General features: G+C 38.9%; 1 protein-coding gene across 1 annotated transcript in view; it reads right to left on the bottom strand.

Moving 5' to 3' along the window:
• LOC126188559 (gustatory and odorant receptor 63a-like) overlaps positions 1-22,490 on the bottom strand; it is a 130,201-nt gene that overhangs the window by 5,699 nt on the left and 102,012 nt on the right. Inside the window, exon 6 of the mRNA XM_049930158.1 lies at positions 18,893-18,958. Within this exon, the coding sequence (XP_049786115.1) occupies positions 18,893-18,958 (66 nt within the window). The remainder of the gene's footprint in view (positions 1-18,892; positions 18,959-22,490) is intronic.

Raw genomic sequence — 22,490 nt, 5'->3', positions numbered from 1 at the left:
GCAAGTTTAAACTTGCTTTCAATAAGACTCAGGGTCCATTAAATAAAAACAATATCTCAAATTTAATGCTTTAATACAGTTAATAAAGTTAACACAGTTAATAAAGTTAATGCAGTATGCCTAACACTTTCAGTCAAAAGTATGTAAACAGCGGGTTTTAATTGTCTTACACCCTAAAAATATGTAAGTATTTGAAAATAACTAATACAGTACTATAGTAATATAGTAATAAAGTACTAAACTAGTACTAATATCTGAAAATGAAAATTTAACATTATGTGAGTATTTAAATCTCTATTTTATAAAGATTTTTAATATAGCTTTAAAAGCCATTATTAGGGCTAGAGTGTCTTTAGAAAGGTGCAAATCTCGACCGCTTGACTGGATTGCTGTATACGAAGTCGTAGAAGACTGACGGATATCCAATTCATCCAAAACATCTCGGCGGGCATAAAGAACAGCCAACACTGTCGTGATTGGAACTACTTGGAGAAGCTTAATGCACTTCACTACTTTACATAACATTTCTCCTACTGCAGGCTCTTTTGTAATGTACTTTCTTACATCAAGCATGTTTTTTTAAGACCAGTTGTTTTTATTTGCGATGTCGGCTGACATATTCAAGTGTAATCGCAGTCTCTCAATGTCTAGGTCATTTCTGAAAACCTCAGTTGATTTTTCCAAATTTGTATCACTCTGGTACAAGTGCAATGACCTGCGTGAGTCCAGTTGAAGAGTAATGCAAGATTGTACCATTTCACAAAATTCAATGTAAATAGCTTTGTAGTGTTCCTTTTGGGTTTTAAAAGTGTGCAGTGAGCTGGCTTCGTTGTTTTCATACTTCTTTGGTATACTTCTATTACGAGGAAGCGAAGGATCATCAACTTGTGAAGGTTTTTCTGTTAAACACAATTTCCAATGTGTTCAAAACTATCACGCCTTCCATTCAATATACAAATCAAACCCTCATATATTTTTCCCAAATCAGCAACACTTAGAAGAGGGCATTGAATTTTTTCATTTACATCCTCTACTGTGCTCATTGCATGGCAATAAAGACATAAAAAGAAATAAGTCTTGAATTGTAACATTGACTCAAGGTGGCCTGAACATTTGTAACCTGCCTCTGTTTTGTCCTCTGCAAAAAATGTTTCAAAAAATTCTAGAAGTTTTTCAAAGTTTTTCAATGTTCTCAATATACTAAAGGCTCGCAAAGTCCATTGAGTCGGACAGAGGGGTCGTAGACCAGCTTGGTCGTTGACGATCTCACACCGTATGCTTCTGAAAAGTCCCATCCTTTTGCTGGATTCCCTTACGGTGTTTATTAAGTCCTTGGCTGAAGCCGTAATGTCCCTCATAGATGTAAGATGGCGGAGACTGTCTACAACTGTGAGCAGTGCAGTGATCATAACGTGCTTTTGGTTGTATATCCGAAACTAACTTTTTTAGTCCTTTGAACTTACCTCCCATATTCGAGGCACTGTCACAGCACTGTTCTCCTAAGTCATTCATTGACAAATCAAGACGAGCATAAACGTCTTTTAAAATACTAAACAGGGTTTGTGATTCAGTGTTGCGGGTCTCGTATAATCCAATAAAATCATCATTGATGATTAAGGAATCATTGACAGTATGAATACAAAATGATACTTGTTCGTGAATTGAAGAATCACTTGTTTCGTCAACCTTAATAGAAAAATGTTCAGTCTTCTTGATTGAAGCCAATACCTTTCTCAACACAGACTTTCCTAGTAGATCAATGATATTGTTTTGAATATCGTGGGACGTCCACTTATATCCTGAATGCCCTAACCAACCTTTAAACTCAGGCATGTCATTCTTTCAGAGTTCCAACAACTGAAAAAAGGTTTGAGTTTACATCTTCGTGCCCTCTAATTGCTAGTCATTGTCGGCATGGAAACTGCACAGTAGTAAAAATTGTCCAAAGAGCTAAACGGCGTTTCTTCATATCACTATCTAACTGTTCATTCAATTGGGAGGCCACACTTCGCTTAGTGATAGAATTTAGTTTCAGAACACCTTCTTTGCGCATAAAAGTTTTTTCATAAATATGGAAATTTTCCAAAGCTTTTTTCCAGTTAGAAAACCCTACAGAAGTAAATGTATCTTCTTTTTTTTGAAGAAAATTGTAATAGATTTTTAGCATCTACCTCTTTGCAGGTTTTGTAGAAAAATTTTCGGCAGATGCTTCATATTCTAGCCATGTGCATTTGATTAACCAAGAATTCTGAAATGATTTTCCCATACCAGATTGCTGGTCGATGGTGGCCGAGCGGTTCTAGGCGCTTCAGTCTGGCACCGCGTGACCGCTACGGCCGCAGGTTCGAATCCTGCCTCGGGCATGGATGTGTGTGATGTCCTTAGGTTAGTTAGGTTTAAGTAGTTCTAAGTTCTAGGGGATGATGACCTCAGATGTTAAGTCCCATAGTGCTCAGAACCATTTGAACCATTTGAGCCCATACCAGATTGTCCAGGTTTTGGCTGTGAATGGTTCTCGCCTGAAGACGACGAAGCAGTTGACGACACAGTAATTGTTGGAGGTTGATTTGCAGTATCATCAACTTCCAAGCACGCCTTTTTGGTAACAAATTTATCCATTGCAAACATAATTGACGATACACTAAGGGACTAAAGTAAATGAATAAAATATAGTCATATAAAATAGTCCACAAGACACTAAATTCGGAACACTAAACACGTCTGCAGCATGCACCGAACGAAACTATCCACACTGAATGACTGTGACAGCAGGGTGGGCTTTATATAGCCGCGGCGTCGTTATGTCTCGAAGCGTCAAGGTGACGCAAGGCGGAGGGTTCCAGGCGCTTCTGCTCCAGTCCTTTTGATGTCGCTGCGGCCGCAGCGCTGGCCCGCCGGCGGCAGGCTTTAGCGAAGGTTCGCGCACCGGGACAAATTCTAAGTGTGCCCGCAGCACCGTAACACTATCATTATTCACACCTCTCGTTTTCAGTTAACCCGTATACTACCGTGATAACTATTAGTTTTAATTCATTACTGAATGTATTTTTAAAGGTAACTATTGTCAAACTAGGTGTAAGTAGGCTGTTTATGTTTTCTTATTGGCAACGTTACGTAGCTCTCTGTATGAAAATCACTGGCTGTGCTGTATGCAGTCTGTGGCTAGTTTGCATTGTTGTCTGCCATTGTAGTGTTGGACAGATGGATGTGAACAGCGCGTAGCGTTGAGTAGATGGAGGTGAGCCGCCAGCAGTGGTGGATGTGGGGAGAGAAATGGCGGAGTTTTGAAATTTGTAAAACTGGATGTCATGAACTGATATATATATTATGACTTTTGAACACTGTTAAGGTAAATACATTGTTTGTTCTCTATCAAAATCTTTCATTTGCTAACTATGCCTATCAGTAGGTAGTGCCTTCAGTAGTTTGAATCTTTTATTTAGCTGGCAGTAGTGGCGCCCGCTGTATTGCAGTAGTTCGAGTAACGAAGATTTTTGGTGCGGTAAGTGATTTGTGAAAGGTATAGGTATGTAAGTAGGCTGTTTATGTTTTCTTATTGGCAACGTTACGTAGCTCTCTGTATGAAAATCACTGACTGTGCTTTGTGCAGTCTGTGGCTAGTTTGCATTGTTGTCTGCCATTGTAGTGTTGGGCAGATGGATGTGAACAGCACGTAGCGATGAGCAGTTGGAGGTGAGCCGCCAGAAGTGGTGGATGTGGCGAGAGAGATGGCGGAGTTTTGAAATTTGTAATACTGGATATTATGAACTGCTATGTATATTATGACTTTTCAACACTATTAAGGTAAATACATTGTTTGTTCCCTATCAAAATCTTTCATTTGCTAACTATGCCTATCAGTAGTTAGTGCCTTCCGTAGTTTGAATCTTTTATTTAGCTGGCAGTAGTGGCGCTCGCTGTATTGCAGTAGTTCGAGTAACCAAGATTTTTGTGAGGTAAGCGATTTGTGAAACGCATAGGTTAATGTTAGTCAGGGCCATTCTTTTGTAGGGATTTCTAAAAGTCAGATTGCGTTGCACTAAAAATATTCTGTGTCAGTTTAAGCACAGTCTTGTATAATTTTTCAAAGGGAACGTTTCATATGGCGACCCTGCCAGGATACCTCACTGGAATCTTCTGATTTTTTCTTGTAGTTTGTGTAATTAGTGTAGATTTTGTTTATTGCTAGCGCATAATTGTAGAGAGAATCTCCTTTGTAGTTGCAGCCTTTCATTGTTGTACAGTAAAACAGTTGGAGCATGCATGTAGATTTACACCAAGTATTTCGTAGCTGCGCTTGCAATTAACGAGATATTATTTTCAGTGCTATGTTAATGTGTTCTCTTATTGTTGCTCTTCAAATTGTGTTTTTCTGTGATATCGTGTGAAATATTGTGACAATAATGGCGTGTGAAAAACGTAATACTAGGCTCCAAAGTAAACTGAGAAATGACAGTGAAGACGAAAGCAGTGTGTTAGCGCCACCGAGTAATGAATTAACTAATGTTCAAAGTAGTAATTTGGTAATTGTACATAGGGAAATGGAGTGGGCTGCAAACAATGGTGTAGACAGTGAAACAATCAGTGAACAGGGAAGCATTATCGATCGATTGGTCGGCAACAGCTTGCCTCAGGAATCCTAAATGACAGGACACAATCTTGCAAATACTGTAGTTTCAGGTTTTGCGTCCTCACCCTTTTCTCAAATAAGTCAAGACACATATTGCCGGTTCAAATGCATTGCCGAATAGCACTGAGGAACATGTTTCAGACAGCAGTGCATTGTTATAACAATTAATGCAACAAATGGGACAAAAGCTTCAAAAGTTAGACACAATGGAACAAAATCAGAGACAAACACAGCAAAAGCTTCAAAAGTTAGACACAATGGAACAAAATCTTCAAAAATTAGACACAATGGAACAAAATCAGAGACAAACACAGCAAAAGTTAGACACAATGGAACAAAATCTTCAAAAGTTAGACACAATGGAACAAAATCAGAGACAAACACAGCAACAGTTAGACACAATGGAACAAAATCAGAGACAAATACAGCAAAAGCTTCAAAAGTTAGACACCACACTTGTACAAACACGTGAAGATTTAACTACTGAGTTACATAACACTGAATCGAAATGTCAAAAAGTCTGTAATGACGTAAAAACACAAATTTGTGAGCATTTTCAACCTATTTTTTCGCGGCATGAGAATGCATTACAGAATCACAAAGCAGCCATAAAAGAACTGCAAACTATCGTTCATCAAAATCATGAGACCCTGCAAGCTAAAATTGACTCAGTTGCATCTACTGATTCGGTTACGCAACTTGCAAAAACTCAAGAAAACTTAAAGGACACAGTAGATACTCTGAAAATTGGTTCAGAAAGACACATGGAGGAAATCAGTTCATTATCAGAGAAAGTAGTTGAACTTTTGGATCAGCTAAATAGTTTATCTACAAAGGTAGATGATAATCTGAATGACACAAAACCGGTAGTCTTTAATGACACAGAAGAGTGCGAACAAATTAGGAAACTGAAACAAAATCTGAATCAAATTAATACACAACACCAAAGAGAAATCCGGGAAGTACAAGATCAGCTGACACAGGTAATACAAGAATTACGTATTTCAGAGGACACTTGCGCTCCAATACGGGAAGAGGGACATAGAAATACGGAACAGCCACAAAATAATAACGCAGGGCACTTCGGAAATTATGAAAGAAATTGGCAAGGTACACCGAATTTTGAGATGGAATCGCCGACACAACGTAACAATGACCGACATGCGACTCGCCGACATGATGATTTTGACTATAAGCTGTTCATTACTACACGTAAATTCAAAACATTTAAGAATTCTGGCAACGACATTCATCCACAAACGTGGCTTCAACAATTCTCTCATTGTTTCCCCCCCCCCCCCGCCCAACTGGTCATTAGAGCACAGATTAGAATTTATGTGTGGCTATTTAGAGAATAAACCAGCTGTAAGAATGCGATCGGTCATTCACGATTGCCACAGTGAAGGAGAATTTTATTATGCCTTCCTCTCAGCATATTGGTCTCAAGCTACACAAGACCGAGTAAAACATAGCATCATAATGATGAAACATTTCGAACAATCTGAATTATCCAGTCTTGTGAAATATTTTGAAGACATGTTGCGCAAGAATCAGTACCTGTCAAACCCATATAGCCCCTCAGAACTCATCCGCATTTGCTTAATCAAATTACCTGAACATTTACGGCATATTATTTTGGCAGGACGTTGCAAAGACGACATTGAAGCTTTTCAGGGGCTCTTACAAGAACTGGAAATTGACACTGACAATCGTGGAACGCGAAAACAGGAGCACAATAATTACAGGTCACATCCGTCACAATTCCGCGATGACAGAAATAATAACTGGACATGACAAGGTTATTCTCACAACACAAATCGTGACCAAAACAGACATCACCCATATGACAACCGTTGGCAGAGTAGTAATAATTACAGGGAAAGATCACCTCTCCGCGGTAATGACTATCACAGAGACAATCAGAGAAACAGACAATATGGGAACCAAAACAATTATTATTACGGGAGACAGAATAACTTTAGACGCAACGGTCCAGCGCGCAGTTACGATTCAGGGAGAAATTCTCCACCACTTAACCGACAAGAAAGAAACTACAGGAACTACCGACATGACGACAGACGATGCTATCGTAACGACAGACCTGAATTGCATCAGAACTGGCGGGATTTAAACAGGGCAGGGCCCTGTCGGCAAGGTGAATTTGTAGAAGTTAGGTCTCCAAACCCCAATAACGACGCGCGCCAACAAAGAGACAATAGGCAATGACTCATACCACTGGCAGCCACAAAACGTACGTATAACACTAACGACGCAGCTGCTGTAGCTAGTAATTACGTAAAAATGGAAGACATTAGGGACATCTTACTCCAAGAAGACGACGTAAAACATAACAACATTGCATATCCTGTGATTCACATTACAGTAAATGACGTAAAATTTACTGCAGTACTTGACTCTGGCAGTCCCATTTCAGTAATTAGTGAAACAGCCTTTAGCGAATGCAACAAATCGAACAATTGTCCCACACTTCTGTTACGTAAGATTAAAGTACAAGGTGCAATCTTTGGAAAAAGTGTAGATCTACGCCAACAAACCAACTTAGAATTCTTTTGTCAAAGCCACAGCTTCTCTATAAACTTTCTTATTGTTCCATTATTGTCGACGGAAATTATATTGGGAGTAGACTTTTTGAATGAATACAAAGCAATCTTAAACTTTCACGATGCTGAAATAAGTTTAGAGACAGAAGGTAAGTCAATAGCTTCGAAATTTGAAGATTGGCTCTCAAGCCATGACGAGGAAATTAATTGGCTTTACCTTCTGTTAGACAACAGTTCGGAATTTTCTACGGAACTAGACACTAACAATCACTCTGCAAGTACTGACAGGGATGATATCGATGGCATATTTGAAATTAATGAGTTAATTCAGAATAAAATGCAAACAATTGAGAATTGTAATGACACTGATAGGCAGGACCTTTTTGAGATTTTACAAGCACATTCCACAGTTTTTACTCACAAAACAGGAACAATCAAGTGATTTCAATATCAATTTCGTGTTCGTGAGCATACTAAATTTTGTGTTAGACCATACATAATTCCAGCACATTATAGGGACCGTGTTAGAACAGAAATACAATCTATGCTTGACGAGGGCATTATTGAGCCTGCAGTAAGCTCATACAACAATCCATTACATGTTGTTGAGAAGAAAAATGGGTCGATCAGACTTGTCTTAGATTCGAGACAAATCAATACTATCATCATTCCTGAAACAGACAGGCCGCAAACGATGTAAGAACTTCTTCAAAATTTTAATGGCGTAAAAGTGTTGTCTTCTATTGATCTCAGATCCAGCTTTTATCAGATCGAACTTCATCCAGAATGTAAAAAATACCCAGCTTTCCTTTGTTTCGGCGTCTGTTATCAGTTTCGGAAACTTCCTTTTGGTTTGAACGTTTCTTCGGCAGCATTCATTCGCGGGCTAAACTCCATATTACCTGAGTTCTTAAAACGTCACATCACCTTATATGTGGACGATATTCTGATAGCAGAAGCCTCATGGGAACAACACAATCGCATCCTCAACAGTTTGTTACGTATTTTTGCAGAATCTGGAATTACAGTTAACTTGGAAAAGTCTGAATTCGGTAGGTCAAAGGTGAGGTTTTTGGGACATATTATTTCTTCTGAAGGCATTCAGCCGGATCCTGAAAAGTTAGAAGCAATCAGAGCCATTCCAGTTCCAACCAAAAAAAGACAAGTCCGCAGTTTTCTAGGTCTCGTAAATTTTTACCGTCGTTTTCTGAATACGCAAATTCTAGTTACACCAAAACTTTGTTCTCTCACTGGAAAAAATACTATTTGGAACTGGGACGAACAAGCACAGTTGGAATTCAATTCTTTGAAAGAAGCGTTACTTCACGCGCCAATACTAGCTCATCCAGATCCGTCACAAGATTTTTGCCTTAGCACGGATTCTTCTAAAGTCGGTCTTGGTGCCCATTTATTTCAAGAAGCCATAGAAAATGATATTACTGTTCAGAAAACCATTGCTTTTGCTAGCCGAGTGCTAACAAAATCTGAAAACAATTATTCCGTTACTGAATTAGAAGCTTTAGCTATCGTTTGGGCATTTAACAAATTCCGTTTCTTTCTTTCTGGTAAGCACGTAAAAGCATACAGTGATCATCGTGCATTACAATTTATTATGTCTTCAAAATTAAATCATGACAAATTAAAACGTTGGGCATTGTTTCTGCAAGAATTCCGTTTCACAATAGTCTACATTCCCGGCAAGGAGAACATTGTTGCGGACGCGCTGTCACGCGCACCGGCTGGGCTTGAGAAAAGTAACACAGAAGGCAACATCGAGAAAAATTTCAGTATTCTTTACATTCAGAAAGTCGCCTTTGAAAACTTCATCACCACATCTTTAAAGGACATTGCTCACGAACAAGATAAAGATCCGATTTGGAAAGACATCAAAAGTAAATGGCATGAAAAGCCGCACACTCAGATTCGGCATTATTACCTGGTTAGAAACAACATACTGTTCAAACGCTGCACTGTTGATGACAAGCTATGGGTACTTTGCATTCCTGACGATTTTGTTAATAAGCTCATTTGGTACATTCATTTCAGCTATGCACATTTTGGTCCACGAAAATGTTATCATATTCTTCGAACGACTTGTTATTTTAACAATATGGAAAAGAGAATTCGAAGAGTCTTGTCTATTTGTAAACTTTGTCAAATGGCGAAACCATCTACTATCTCACATCGTGCTCCGTTGTTTCCTATTATTCCTTCTAAATTAAAAGAATTTGCTGCTGTTGATCTCTTGGGACCCCTTGTCAGAACATCGAATGGATTTTCGTACGTTCTAGTCGTTGTTGAACTTACTTCAAAATTTGTTTCTTTCACTCCGTTACGTAAAGCCACTGGACGGTCTGTATCCAACGCCTTTGTTAAAAATTTCTTACGTGAAGTTGGACACGTTAGTAAAGTCATTTCAGATAACGGACCGCAATTCAGATCTGCTGTTTGGTCACGCATGCTTCGGAATCATAAAATCAAACCTGTTTTTATTTCATTGTACTCACCACATTGTAACCCGTCTGAACGGATTATGAAAGAAATCAATAAGCTTTGCAGACTTTATCGTCACAGAAAGCATCAGCATTGGGACAGATATTTACACTTATTTCAAAATGTGCTGAATGAAATGCCTCATGACTCCACTGCTTTACCACCTACTCTTGTACTAAAGAATGAAGAACCACCGAACAGAATCAGAGAGCTTGTGCCTTTCCTGAATACACGTAAACTTCGACACAAAGACATAATTGATTTGGCTCTTAAAAATATAAAATCAGCAGCAAACAAAAGGAGAAAACTACACGGTAAAGCAAATGCAAAGAAATTATATATTGGTCAGAAAGTTCTCATTAAAGCTCATTCATTGTCACATAAGAAGAAACACTTGAGTCACAAATTCTTTCTAGTTTACAATGGACCTTACAGAATCCGACGTATACCACATGATAATTGCGTTGAAGTTGAAACTCTGTGTACTAGGAAGAATAAAGGTTTACACCACATTTCACATGTAAAACCGTTTATTGAAAGATAATCTGCTTTTTAACTTTGTCTTTGCCATATAACTTTTCACTTTACATTACCAGTATGCATTGTCAGACTTAGTATCTGTTAACATGCAACAGTGTTTGAAGTTAAATATCCAGTCAAGAACCAAGAGAACAAATTTAAACAGAAATTGCGAATGCATTGTTATAGTGAACGGACGACGCAGTGTTGTTGTTTGTACATTCTTGCTTGTTAGTTGCACGATCGCGCAACGACTATGAGGCTCACATACTTGGAACATATACCGGCACTGCTAATGAGATTTTCATGCAACATTTTGGTTTGCTTGAGAGTGGATTCTGGATTTGAGGTGCTTTCTGTGAAATGCCAGATGACACAGTGGTTGGTTTGTGTGACAGCTACACGATTTTATCACGACGCTGCTAATGAGTGACAATTTACAACGTTGCTTTTGCGGTGTATCTGTTTTATATCTGCACAGTTTTTTCTGAATTCTTCTGTAAAGTGAGACATGTTTTAGTGGTGACTTTTGTGCTATGGCTACAAGGAGATAGCCTTTTCTGTAGGACAACAATACGTTACAGCACAGTACTTTCCTCATCACGGCAATAAGCGTAATAACTAAGATATCTATACGCAAAGCATTTCACTTTTGTGTATCATGAGGTAAGTACATTGGCTTCTGCAGAACTTAGCTTTCGGAGGACGATAACTACGACAATTCCACAGAGATTATCTTACAACAAGACGCACATTTAGCGCTACAGGACACGTATTTGAGTGATTAATTTTGTACTTAAATCATTTATTTTTAAAGATATTTGAAGTACAATGATACAAAGGTTATCTGTAATACATTTCATTCCATTGTTGTAATCTGTAACACCTGAGGGTATAATCACATTAATCCTCAGGGTGGTACACGCCTACTTTCTGTACCATGTGTTTGGCAAGTACAAGGAGCCCTAGCTAATATGGTATTTGCTTATACAACTTTACACATCGGTACCATATTCCTCTAAAACAGAATTTCCCAGCTATCTGATCATTTAACTGAGAGAGACAAACTTTTTTACTACGTCAGTGACACATGTTTACGCAATTACAGAGTTGGATTACTTCAAACTTACAAAAATGGTATTTGGTCTGTACTTTGTGAACTGTTCATATTTTTTCGGAACCATTGTGATATTATGAGAGCTTTGAATGATATATTTGGTATGGGATCACGATTTTTAAAGTACGTTTGAGGCAGATGACACTTTTGACATGAGCAGAAAATTTTTTTTAGGTTTTGAAATTATTGGAGGAAGCTACAACGATTTTGAGAGTTGACTAAGGTTTTATGATGTTATTATTACGATGACTATGTGTATTATGCTGTTGTGGTATGTTTATGATCAATAAGCTGATGCTATATGAGTTATTTGATTATGCAACATATTTATAATGATTAAATATTGAAGAGTGTCGATGAATATGTATATGTGTAATAAGGTAAAGAATAATGAGTAGTGGTTAGGGACTCTGATTTATGAAAAGGATGTTGGAAACCAAGAAACGTACATTAAGAGTTATGAAATGTGTGTGTATATGGGTGAATGTATCACAATGCCGGCGAAAATTTTTTGGACACTGTTATATTTATAGGATTTTGTTTCTACACATTTGCAACGTAAATTCTTGACCTGTGAAATATTTTTATATGAGACTGTCACTGTAGCGGAAACTGCTGTCGTAAATATTTCCGTAAGAAAGTTAAGTGACCACCTGCACGTAATGCGTCGTGGGCACCCAGCTGTGTCAGACGGCTGGAGAAAAAGCATTTTCAGAGGCACAGGTAGAAAAAAAAGGGAGGCCATTAACCTTGCTATTGACATTCCTTTATAGAAAGCACCGCAAATACGACATGCTCATTACTTGGAAACATTCTTACATCTGCACACCTGATTATCACAAGTATCTTTCTACGAGAGTTGAGAGATTTTTTTACTACCTTATGAAATACCATATGGCTAATGAATGATGTTTCACGCCTTCATTTGTACATATTTGCTCATTTTCTTTAATATCTAGTTCCTAGCTGCACTGCAGCATTGGTTAAAATAAAATTTTATAGATGTCCTAATATAAATATTTTATGCCTACAGATCCAGTAAAAAAAAATAACTGTATAATGTACTTAAAAAAACGAAGGAGCACAAAAACATTTCACAGGAATTGCATACAGAATTTTCTTTTCAAGTACTTGGTAATTTTTTGTAGAATTAGTTTTTGTGGTGCACCACTTTAATTACATAGACATTAAGATGTGAATATACATTTCCCTTGTCTGCATTATTGTCTTTAGTGTTATGTTTTTTTTTTTTTTTTTTGCTTGAGCTATGTCATGTTTAGATATAAGTTATTTCATTTGCCGCTGCTGTTTGCCAGGCATAGTGTTACTGAATTTGACTTTGTGTTACTCTTCTAAGCCAGTTTACTACTGATTTATTTTTCTTGTTTGCTGCACATTGCCTTATATTAGTTGTAATATTGCAATTGCTTTGCTAATTTCTATAATGCTGCTTGCTTCGCAAATCTGCATTTTTTTCATTGCTGTTTGCGTTAATTGTTTTGTGCTGCTGCATTGCCTCGTCCCTTAGTGTAACATCTGAGCTCAGTAGATTTAAGTTAGCTTAAGAGGGGTAGACTATATAAGAAACTGACTATGGAGAATAGGTAAAGAATGCATTGCGAAGTTATATGAAAAAGATTTGGGCCAAAATGAGTATTGTACAATGAGAAATAATTATTTTGAAAGAAATATGAATAGAATACAGGAAGGAGGTATAGATAGGACTTTTTGGGAATAATGATGAATGAAGGGAGATCTCCAAGAAGCAAAGAAAGTTTTGTTTGCAAAATACTGCAATAAAACAAAACCTGTCCTTTCCTTGTGCTATCCCACTATGTGTTTATGTACCCTTGTTTATTTGTCTTTTTCATGTCTTTATGTGTTTAGCTGATGAGAGCTATGTTGTAGAATTTTTCTGATAATATGTTATTTTCTTTGTAAAGATGTTTAGACATTATTTATTCTGTTTTGTTTTAATGCTCATGTGTGAAGTTGATGTTTCGAAAGTTATTCTGATCTTTTATGTATGTACTCATGTCATAATTCCTGTAACACTGATGTATATGTTATTTCTATTCTTTTGTAAAGCCTGTATTACTACAAATGTTATCTGTATTGTTATGTTTTTAATTATGTATTTTGTACCTTTGTAATTGTATTCTCGTGTTATAATATTGTAATTGACACCAGTTCATCAAATTAAGTAACTTGTAAGCATTCATTTCACTGCACACATTTCTGTTGGTCATAGTAATGCACAGTATGTGAGAAGTTGGGACTGTTAGTGTTTGCACGTGTGTTACTAATTCAGCAAGGGACTGGATAACAGCATTGCTGGTTCTAAGGACAATTCCAAAAACTTCGTGAGTGTACAAGTGGTAGTTTATGGACTTGCTATATTGTCTGCAAGACTTCTAAGGACAATTCCAAAATATTTGTGAGTGCACAAGTGGTGGTTCATGGACTTGCTATATTATCTGCAAGACTCTTCAATGGTGATTGTGTACCTGCACAAACACAACAGATGGCTGCTGGCCATCTCTACAAGGACTACAGTGGGTCTGCATCTTTGATGACCCAGCAGTACCATTATCTCTACAAGGACTACAGTGGGTCTGCATCTTTGATGATCCACCAATACCATTATGTCAACAAGGACCACAGTGGGTCTGCACCTCTGATGGCCCACCAATACCATAATCTCTACCAGGACTGCAGTGGGTCTGCTCTGTGATGACCTACCTACCAATATTCTTCAAAACGTCGAATGACACTGCTGTGGGTTTGCTCTGTTGTGACCCATTACCTGTCTGCATGTCAAGAGTCAGCACTGTCTTTCCGTTGGAAGGACAACACTACTTCTTCAAGACTGCATGGAAATCCACTACTTCCGTGTGCATTTCCTTTTGCTGCTCAGACTTTGAAAAAAAAAAGAAAACACTGAAATTTTACTGTGATGAACAATCTGGACTGTCTTTTTGACCAACATTGTATAAATAAGTGTGTGCATTTGATATCTTTGTTATTGTAATTATGAAAAATTTTATCAAATCATTATTGGCCACTGCCCAAAACAATTTGTAAAATTTTTTGTGGGGAGCATGGGGGCTATGTAAGTAGGCTGTTTATGTTTTCTTATTGGCAACGTTACGTAGCGCTCTGTATGAAAATCACTGGCTGTGCTGTGTGCAGTCTGTGGCTAGTTTGCATTGTTGTCTGCCATTGTAGTGTTGGGCAGATGGATGTGAACAGCTCGTAGCGTTGAGCAGTTGGAGGTGAGCCGCCAGCAGTGGTGGATGTGGCGAGAGAGATGGCGGAGTTTTGAAATTTGTAATACTGGATATTATGAACTGCTATGTATATTATGATTTTTCAACACTATTAAGGTAAATACATTGTTTGTTCTCTATCAAAATCTTTCATTTGCTAACTATGCCTATCAGTAGTGCCTTCCGTAGTTTGAATCTTTTATTTAGCTGGCAGTAGTGGCGCTCACTGTATTGCAGTAGTTCGAGTAACCAAGATTTTTGTGAGGTAAGCGATTTGTGAAACGCATAGGTTAATGTTAGTCAGGGCCATTCTTTTGTAGGGATTTCTGAAAGTCAGATTGCGTTGCACTAAAAATATTGTGTGTCAGTTTAAGCACAGTCTTGTATAATTTTTCAAAGGGAACGTTTCAAAGGAAAATAAAAAATTCCAACATAACGTTGTCATTTTACAAAGCATAATATAACTAGTAACTTTCTTAAATTATTGGGGAGCTCCGCCCCCCCCCCCCCCATCCAAACGAATTTTTGGGGGGCTCGAGCCCCCTCATGCCCCATGGAGTCGCCGCCTGTGTCAGTAGAAAGCGCCATTTTGTTTTGGATACTCCGTCAATGTGCTATGATATCGCGGCGTGAGAATATCAATGTATGCCAGGACAACAACTTTATGTTGGCTGCTCTACCATTGTACTACAGGATTGTGACACGGGGTTTCAATGCATACCAGACTTGCAGACACTTACCAGTAAAGAAATACCACATTAATTAGGTAACTTAATTTTTTCGAGCTGATAACTACAACTTCATGAACACCCCTCGTATGCTCATGTTGGCAGTTTCGACATATTCTTATTAAGCTTAACCATTTCAATTGTTTAAGAATCCGTGGCTGTTTATTTCATATGAATACCGGAAACAGCAACCAGTCACTTATTTGAAATGTTGTTCATTCCATAAGTATGCTCTCGAACCTTTTGAGGCTCGTCTTCAGACGATGAACAGTAGATAACGTTAATTTTTCGGAGTTTCATACTGGGTGCTGGGTCTATGACAAGAAGACGGAACATTCTTTAATGTATCTCCATGTGTATTGTTTGTATGGCGAATTGATTTTAAAATATGATGGCAGTAATTACAGAATTAATTTCTGGCTCAATTCGGCGTATAAACCGTACTCATACAGACACATTAAACCACGTTCCATCTTCTTGTTATAGAGGCAGCATTCAGCATAATACTATAAAGTAGTCACGTAACCTTGTGTGCACCATTTGAAGGTGAGCTTCAGAACGTTCGAAAAGCGGTTTATGGTATAAATAATTCCAATTGTCTTCAGTCAGCACGAGACAATAGATCTTCTCTAATTTTGATGGGTCTCTTGCAACACTCGATTCTCACTCTAACTCTTTGCCCGATGACGGACTAAAGCGATAAGTCGAAGAGGAAATGTGAAGAATGGAGCTACCTGAAGATGATTACAGTTAGTAGGAATATTAACCGATACACATAGGTGTACTGTGCAGTGAGTGTGACTAACAAAAGCGATTATATTTCTCCTGACGTTTCATTGAGTTGCAGGTCAACTAAATGTAAGACAAACTATTGGTAAGAGATACAAAGTAATATTTAAAATGTTTGTTTGGTGTCTTTCACAGAAACAAAAAATAACAGAACAGATTAACAACACTGGAAGAAACAGGATTGTTATCAGCACTAAAATGATGATGAGTAGAATGGATACTGATGGTGAGTTTGTTCACAAGTAACTACCGGTAAATTCTTAACATACATAACGTTAAGTTCCGAGAAGATAAAAACTGTGTTCCCGACCAGGACGGGAGCTTTGCCTTTCGTGAGGAAGTGCTCTACCTACTGAGCTACCAAACTTTTATTCCGCCAGCACCTCATCTTCTATCTTCCAAACTTCACAGAATTTCTCCTGCATACCTTGCGACACCAGTACTCCTGCAAGAAAGTTTATTGCGGAGACGTCTTAGCAACAGCCTGGGAGATTGTTATCTGAACGAAATCTCCCATGGAGTGAACTCTGGGGAGTAACGTGACTGAGGGAGGACGGACATCTTATTTTGGTACGAACCTCGCTAACCGGTGCAACTGGCTAAGTAGGTGTCTTGTCATGTTATCACATCCGCGGTCCCTATTTGTGGGTTTACTAGGGTTATCTCTTCAGAACTCTAATAACGACGACAATCCCGATGATGAGTATGATTTTAAAGGGCCTTAACGGCATGGTTGTTTGTGAATCAGTCCTCTCATAGCATCAAACATACATGTACAACACCTCTTTCTCATAGTAGTAATGCTATCACACATACTGCACTTGGTGCATGAATGCCTAACAAAACTAATGAAATTTAGCTGTCGCTTAGTTGAAAACTAAGATTATACTGAGAATAAGCTAAAATTGTAAAATATAAGCGGTATCTATTACATCCAAGATTAGATGCAATGGCTGTTTTATTGTTTACGTTGGATTCAGGCACGAGCAACAGACTGCGTGGCGCTGCAGTGATAAAACGCGAGAGGTCCACCCGCCCGTTACCTCTGTCTATGCTGACGTCTGACGGTGCTGATATTAAAACTTGTCGTAATATCAACCAATTCGTAGGCAGTGAAGTACTCGACTTATGGCTGTTTCGACATCAACTAGAAACTGTTGTAGTTTCACATCCAAGTGACGTCCCATATTTTTGCAGCTGCGCAATTCTCGAGTATGTGCAGAACCGTTTGGGCTGCTCCACAGGCACGCTTTGGGAGTTCGTGCCGTAGTGTAAATTCAGGAGTGGTTTTTATTGAGTCCAACTATTCAAAGATGGTATAAGACGATAGCTTCCCATCTTGAGCTTAGTCGCGATGGCTACCATATCATGGTTATATTTCTGACTGTTCATAGTTCACTGAATGTGTAATATTTTGCCATTCTTCTTCACGTTTGTTCTGGAGTCGGCGTAGCATGTGTGTCCTTAATAATTCTGATGCCTTGTTCTCGTGTGCCATGTCCGTTTCTTCTTTGACTGGTTTTCCAGACAATTCGTTACCAGGAATTCAGACGTGACTCGGCGTCCAAAGGAAGACGGTGGATATCCCTCGACTACAAAGGATATATAGTTCGTCATGGCTGACAGAGACCAGTAGATGTCTTAGATGACACATACCTATTGTTTGCAATGCACTCGAGGAGTAAATATCTATTTTTTGCAATGCACTCGAGGAGTTATTACGTATCACGAAATTCTGTCGATGAAGAAATATAATGTTTTTGTCTCTATGAATAGCTATTAATTATGTGATATAAACACAGCATTATTCTGTTCTCGATTCCGGTAGTGGACGTATGCATAGCCGACTCTCTCGTTATATTCAGAACAGTCTCCGTAAACTTACCTGACAAATATGGATGAATACTTGCCCTAGGAGCAAAAATCGTCTAAGTGCAAAATTCCAACAGATATCGAGAAAAAAGTATGAGCTGTACTTCGCCAATGGATCGAGACCGTGGTGACTTTTTGGTAGTGGAGATCCATTGGCAGTCCTTTCTGATATTGGACTTACATCTGATTACCACAGCCTCAAACCTAAGACTCGTCTCCTACTATGATCATTTCTTTGTTTCATCAGTGTCAGCGTGTTCAAAGAGTTTCTCTCAAGCGTCATTCGATGTTCTTCTTACTCTTTTGTCGTCAAAAGAGAAATAAACTTTTTTGCATCTCTATGCATGTCAAATTTTTCTATCAAAATATCTTGACATAGACTCATTTCGATAGCAACTTCTTCTGTAAATTCTCTGTCGTACACCTATTGGCGGGTAACATGAATGCGAACACCACTAGCTGAGGTCGAATGAAATCGTCACTAGATTGACGTCCGCAGTTTAACTGGAAGAACCATTCTCAACAGTCCACAACACGCTAACGACTGTATCTGAAAGAATTATTCGTAAGTTTGTTGAATGTTAGTCCTCGTTTCACGAAACATTTCACGTTGCAGCGTTGTCCCCGCAAATTAAAGACCATAAATATCGCCACGAACACTATACCAGCTTTCATTCAAACAACAATAGGTCGGAAACTAAACAAAACAGTAGCTTTATGTAACAATATGCTTACTCGGGCAGCTGCGATAAATATAATGGAAAGACAATAAGACTCTTCGTTCCTGGAAAACGAGTCTGTTATATTTCTAATAGACCTCATAGTTTTCATGATTTCTGAGATTTTGAGTCTTTATTGTAGCTACGAATTACAACAAATCGCAACATGTAATAGTTATTTGAGATTTTACATACCTCGTCACGGATGTTTTCATCCCTAGCAACCAAATCATCTATTTCTTCGTCACAGAAGTCATTCATCTGGAAGAAAAAGAAATAAGATAATACAGAGCGAGGAAATAATTTTGTTACGAATCTTACTACTTGAAGTGCAAATGAACTGATCACTTAGCAGTGGGAAAAGCAAATGCCAGACTCAGATTCATATCAACAAGCTTAAGGAAATGTAACTCATCCACGAAGCAAGTGGCTTATTAGGCGCTTGTTCTACCAAGATTTGAGTATTGTTCATCTGTCTGGGATACCTGACAGATAGGACTGGTAGAAGAGAGCGGGGTCGTTTAGGCTGCACGAGAGCATTACGGAGGTGCTCAACAAACTCCATTAGCAGGCGTTACAAGAGAGGCGTTGTGCATCGAGGAAAGATTTACTACTGAAATTTCGAGCGAGCTCTTTCTGGCAAGCGTCGGACAACATATTACTTCCACCCACATAGATGTCGCGTAATCACCATCAGGAGACAATTCGACAAATTAGAGCCAGTACAGACGCTTACCCACAATCGTTCTTCCCAAGCGCTATTCGCGAGTGGGACAGGGTTGGAGGGTTCAGTTATTGGTACACACCATTAGCTGGCTTGCGGAGTGTGATGTAGATGTAGATATATGACGGGAAGTGCTATTTATCAGAATTTAAATCATATGACCTTTATAATGTTACGCATAAAGTCTTAGGACTTTAAGCGACAGATCATGAAAAAATAAAACTGGCAACTGGTTTTGGTTATGCAATAATCAGAACAGGTGCAGAAGAAAAAAAAGTTGATCTCTATATCCAGATTAAAAATAGCATTGCCGATACCGGTAACCAGAAAATAAAATAAATAAGCGACTTGGACAATATCAAAATTAGACTAAAAAAATTGCATTTATGAGTCAGCTATTTGACTGTACTGCATCCTAGTCTACACTCTACAGTCTGCTACCTCTAGGGCACGGACAACTGATGTGAGTGATGAAATATCTCGGATAATCTGTTATAAGCACATAAATTCGTCGTTCCGTGTAGCAAATGGCTAAGCCATGGCATGCATTGGATACAACATCATTGTTGCGCTGAAGCACCTATGTAGTATAGTTTTACGATTTTCATATTGTAGAACAGCATCTGAGTATTACAGCTTGCCACACTCAAGGTCAATGAATACGCAGAACACCCTTCACAATCTTGCTCGATAATCTGCCTGACTGGTCGAAATGTTGCGTGAACCAATGGAACAAATGGTCCCGCTTTGAGAATCTGGGATTATGTTGTTTGGTGAACTCCCATCTATTGTTTGAGTAAATAAACTGATTGATAGAAAAAGTGCAGCATCCAGAATAGAAGGACGAAACGAACGAAACTTCACGGGTTGAGAGAATATCTATTGTGATTTCAGTGACTACTTGTTGTTGTTGTCGTCTTCAGTTCGAAGACTGGTTTGATGCAGCTCTCCATGCTACTCTATCCTGTGCAAGCCTCTCCATTTCTGAGTAACTACTGCAATCTACATCGTTCTGAATCTGCTTACTGTATTCATCTCTCGGTCACCCTCTACGATTTTTACGTCCCATATTGTCTTCCAGTACTAAATAGGTAATCCCTTGATGTCTCAGAATGTGTCCTATCAACCAATCTCTTGTTCCAGTCGGGTTGTACCACGCCTCTCTTTTCTTCCCACTTCTATTCAGTACCTCCCTATTATATACGTGATTTACCTATCTGATCTTCTGCATTTTTTTGTAGCACAATGTTTCAAACGTTTCTATTCTTGTCTTGTCTAAACTGTTTATCGTCCATGTTTCACTTCCATACATGGCCACACTCCATAAAAATACTTTCAGAAAAGACTTCCTGACACTTAAATCTATACTCGTGTTAAAAGATTTCTCTTCTTTAGAAGCGCTTTCCTTGCCATTGCCAGTCTACATTTTATATCCTCTCTACTTCGACCATCATCAGTTATTTTGCTCCCCAAATAGCAGAACTCATCTACTACATTAATGGTCTCATTTCCTCATCTAATTCCCTCAGCGGCACCTGGTTTAATTTGGCTACATTCCATTATCCTCGTTTTGCTTTTGTTGATGTTCATCTTATATCCTCCTTTCAAGACACTGAACGGTTCAATGCTCTTCCAAGTCCTTTGCTATAGCTCACAGAATTACAATATCATCAGCAGGCCTCAGGATTTAAATTCTTCTCCATGAACTTTAATTCCTTCACCAATTTTTTCTGTTTTTTCCTTTACTCCTTGCTCAATATACATATTGAAAGACATCGGGGACAGGCTACACCCCTGTCTCACTCACTTCTCAATCACTGATCCCCTTCCACGCCCTCGACACTTATAATAGCCATCTGGTTTCAATACAAATTGAAAATAGCCTTTCGCTCCCTGTATTTTACTGCTGCAACCTTTAGAATTTGAAAGAGAGTGTACCGGACAACATTATTAAAACCTTTCTCTAAGTCTACAAATTCTCTGTAAATTTGACTCGATCTTGTAGTCACAAAAGCATTTGTAACATTTGTGACTACAAGATCGAGTCGAATTTACAAAGAACCTGGCAGTATGAGCCCACTTGACAGTGTGACTTTGCACTCTCTCTGGCTTGGATGGACGCACTGCTGGGTTTGGGAAAGATAGCATAAAGCCGTTGTATCCTTTTGTCAAGTAAGCTGACCCATAGCTGTTGTAGCTGGTACTAAATATCATGGATTCTTGAGCTGGGACGGTGTTGACGGCCGAAACATATTTTAGCGGGACATGTCTGGGGATCTTGCTGGGCACGCGAGTACCTCACCATCACGCAGACAGTTCGTAGAAATACGTGTCGTAAATGATCAGGATCCTGATAGAAACTGGCACCATGATGCTGTCGCATGAGAGGTAAAATATGACGACGCAGGACGTCAGTGACGCACGGTTCTGGCATAAGAGTTCCCTCAAACAACCAGTCATGAGGTGACCTCGTACCTGATGGTTTCCCACACCGTAAACCCAGGAGTAACGACGCGGTGTCTTTCCAAAACACTGAAATAATGGGACCTCTTCTCATGTTGCCGCCATGCTCGCACTCGATAGTCAATTCAGCAGCAGTCCAAGCTTCCCGGTCACGACACCATTCCAAACGTAGCCACTTGTGCTGTGGTGTTAACTGCGGCATACGCGTGAAACAGTTATTCCCTAATGTGGCTGCTGCTATTCTGCGACCAATGGTGCGGGATGATACAGAATACTACAGAGAATCCATTATTTGTTCTCGGACGCCAAGTACGGATGTTAAAGAGCTACCGTGTACGAGCAGTTACGATGATCTTCCATTTTGGTGCTCAGACGTCGTCGACCTTATCCTTTAAGAAACTACATGAGGGTTCATGTTCCCATGTAGTCCAACACCGGGCCACTGCCACATCCGAATGCCTTACAGATGTTTAGATGGCACGATTTGATCAGCATTCCAAATGGAGACCCACAGTGGGACGCCTTTCAAACTCGGTCAGATGCTGACACACTCTCTTACGCAGTATATCCGTGTCCTTCACAGATCACTCAGCATCTGACGCTCTT

This window comes from Schistocerca cancellata, chromosome 5, assembly GCF_023864275.1.
Source record: "Schistocerca cancellata isolate TAMUIC-IGC-003103 chromosome 5, iqSchCanc2.1, whole genome shotgun sequence".
In the NCBI taxonomy this organism is placed as follows: Eukaryota; Metazoa; Arthropoda; class Insecta; order Orthoptera; family Acrididae; genus Schistocerca; species Schistocerca cancellata.
This window is presented reverse-complemented; position numbering and strand designations above follow the sequence as displayed.